At 50.0% G+C, this 1,421-nt stretch overlaps 1 protein-coding gene across 1 annotated transcript in view; it reads left to right on the top strand.

Moving 5' to 3' along the window:
• Nucleotides 1-482: 482 nt before the first annotated feature.
• LOC119440828 (uncharacterized) overlaps nucleotides 483-1,421 on the top strand; it is a 70,054-nt gene continuing 69,115 nt past the window's right edge. The window contains exon 1 of the mRNA XM_037705698.2: nucleotides 483-821. Within this exon, the coding sequence (XP_037561626.2) occupies nucleotides 483-821 (339 nt within the window). The remainder of the gene's footprint in view (nucleotides 822-1,421) is intronic.

The following is a 1,421-nucleotide window of genomic DNA, read 5'->3' on the forward strand; positions in this document are numbered from 1 at the left end:
CTTCACCCATGAGCCTAGTGAACACCGCTGACGCTGTATTAATACCGAAGTGCTTGAAACGGAATTGATAAAGCCCTGGCTTGTACTGAATAGCTGTCATTCGTTTCGAGTCGTTATGCATTAGTACCTGCCAGTACCCTTTCGTAAAATCGAACATTGAGAAATGGTGAGCCCTCTTGCCCTTTGTCCTGGCGTCGTCAATAAACCAGTAATTTTTTCCTGGGGTGTTCCTCCAGAAGCGCTATCGGCACCGCCATTAGCAGTAGAGAATTTTCTGCACGCTGATGTAAAGAATACGAAGTGTTCGCATGGCTTGCACGTGACGTCACTTCCGCCCCAATCAAGCGCCGGCGTCCATGCTGGCGGCCCATTCTTCGTTTCGCAGCTGTCCGTCCGTGCGGTCCGTACCGACAAGTGCCTTGCCTGTGACGCCTGACCGCTCCCGATACGCTGTGAATTGTTTTCTTATTCTTTCGGGAATGATGTCTCCTCCCCAGAGGAGCGAGCCATTCAGTGCAGGCTATTACTCTGAACTTGTGGGATCGGCGCGCGTGCGCTATGAAGAAAAGGTGCAAATGTGCGACGGTATGCACCCGTACACGCTGCGACCGGGCGTCGACACGACGATCGACGTGAATGTGTTTCCTGAAGTGACCCACGGGGATATCGTAAACTATCTAGTTTACTCCTCCAGCTTTGTGACGTTGGAAGAAATGAAAGCTTTCAAATCAATGGAAGCAGACAACTATTTCACCAGCGGGTGGGCGAGAAGCCTGGCTGCAATGCCTTTACGAGACGAAAAGGTGCTTCTCCTCGGAGAGGTGAGCTCAAGAACCTTTTCTGGCACGTTTCTCGAAAAATAGCCTGCCATTGTTGTGATTTACGCGGAGTGAAAAATAAATCGTGCATCTGGATGTGATGGCACCGTTTTTAGATGACGGGCAAACTTCAAAGACGCCCGCGTACCAAAATTTACGGAGCTTGTCAGCAAACGCTACGAGGTTCAAATTCCGCCCCGATTAGTCTGATTTCTACTGTAAAAATACAGTAATGAAGATAAACAATGCCACTTCTTACACTGCTCTGTTCGCGGCCAGGTTATCTGGTGTGAAGTTATCTGCCGTCGCTTTCTCTGCCGTCGTTGCTCGTTGCGATCGGATCCGCATCTGCTTGCCTAATGCTGTAGCTGAGATGCAGTGACGGGGCCCAGTCTGGGTTCGTGGTATCGAAAAAATCGGGTGGCGCACCTGCGAATCAAAAACATTCATTTCTTCAGTGTATAGTTCTTGCTTCCCACGTTTTCGCGAACATTTATTTCACGGCACAAGCCTCTTGGCTGTCACCAAGTGCGCTCCACACACAAGTAAATTGGCGTTCTCAGGGTCCAGATCAGCTAGATTCTTGCGAGCCAGCCACAACGT

This window comes from Dermacentor silvarum, chromosome 2 (genome assembly GCF_013339745.2).
Source record: "Dermacentor silvarum isolate Dsil-2018 chromosome 2, BIME_Dsil_1.4, whole genome shotgun sequence".
NCBI lineage: Eukaryota > Metazoa > Arthropoda > Arachnida > Ixodida > Ixodidae > Dermacentor > Dermacentor silvarum.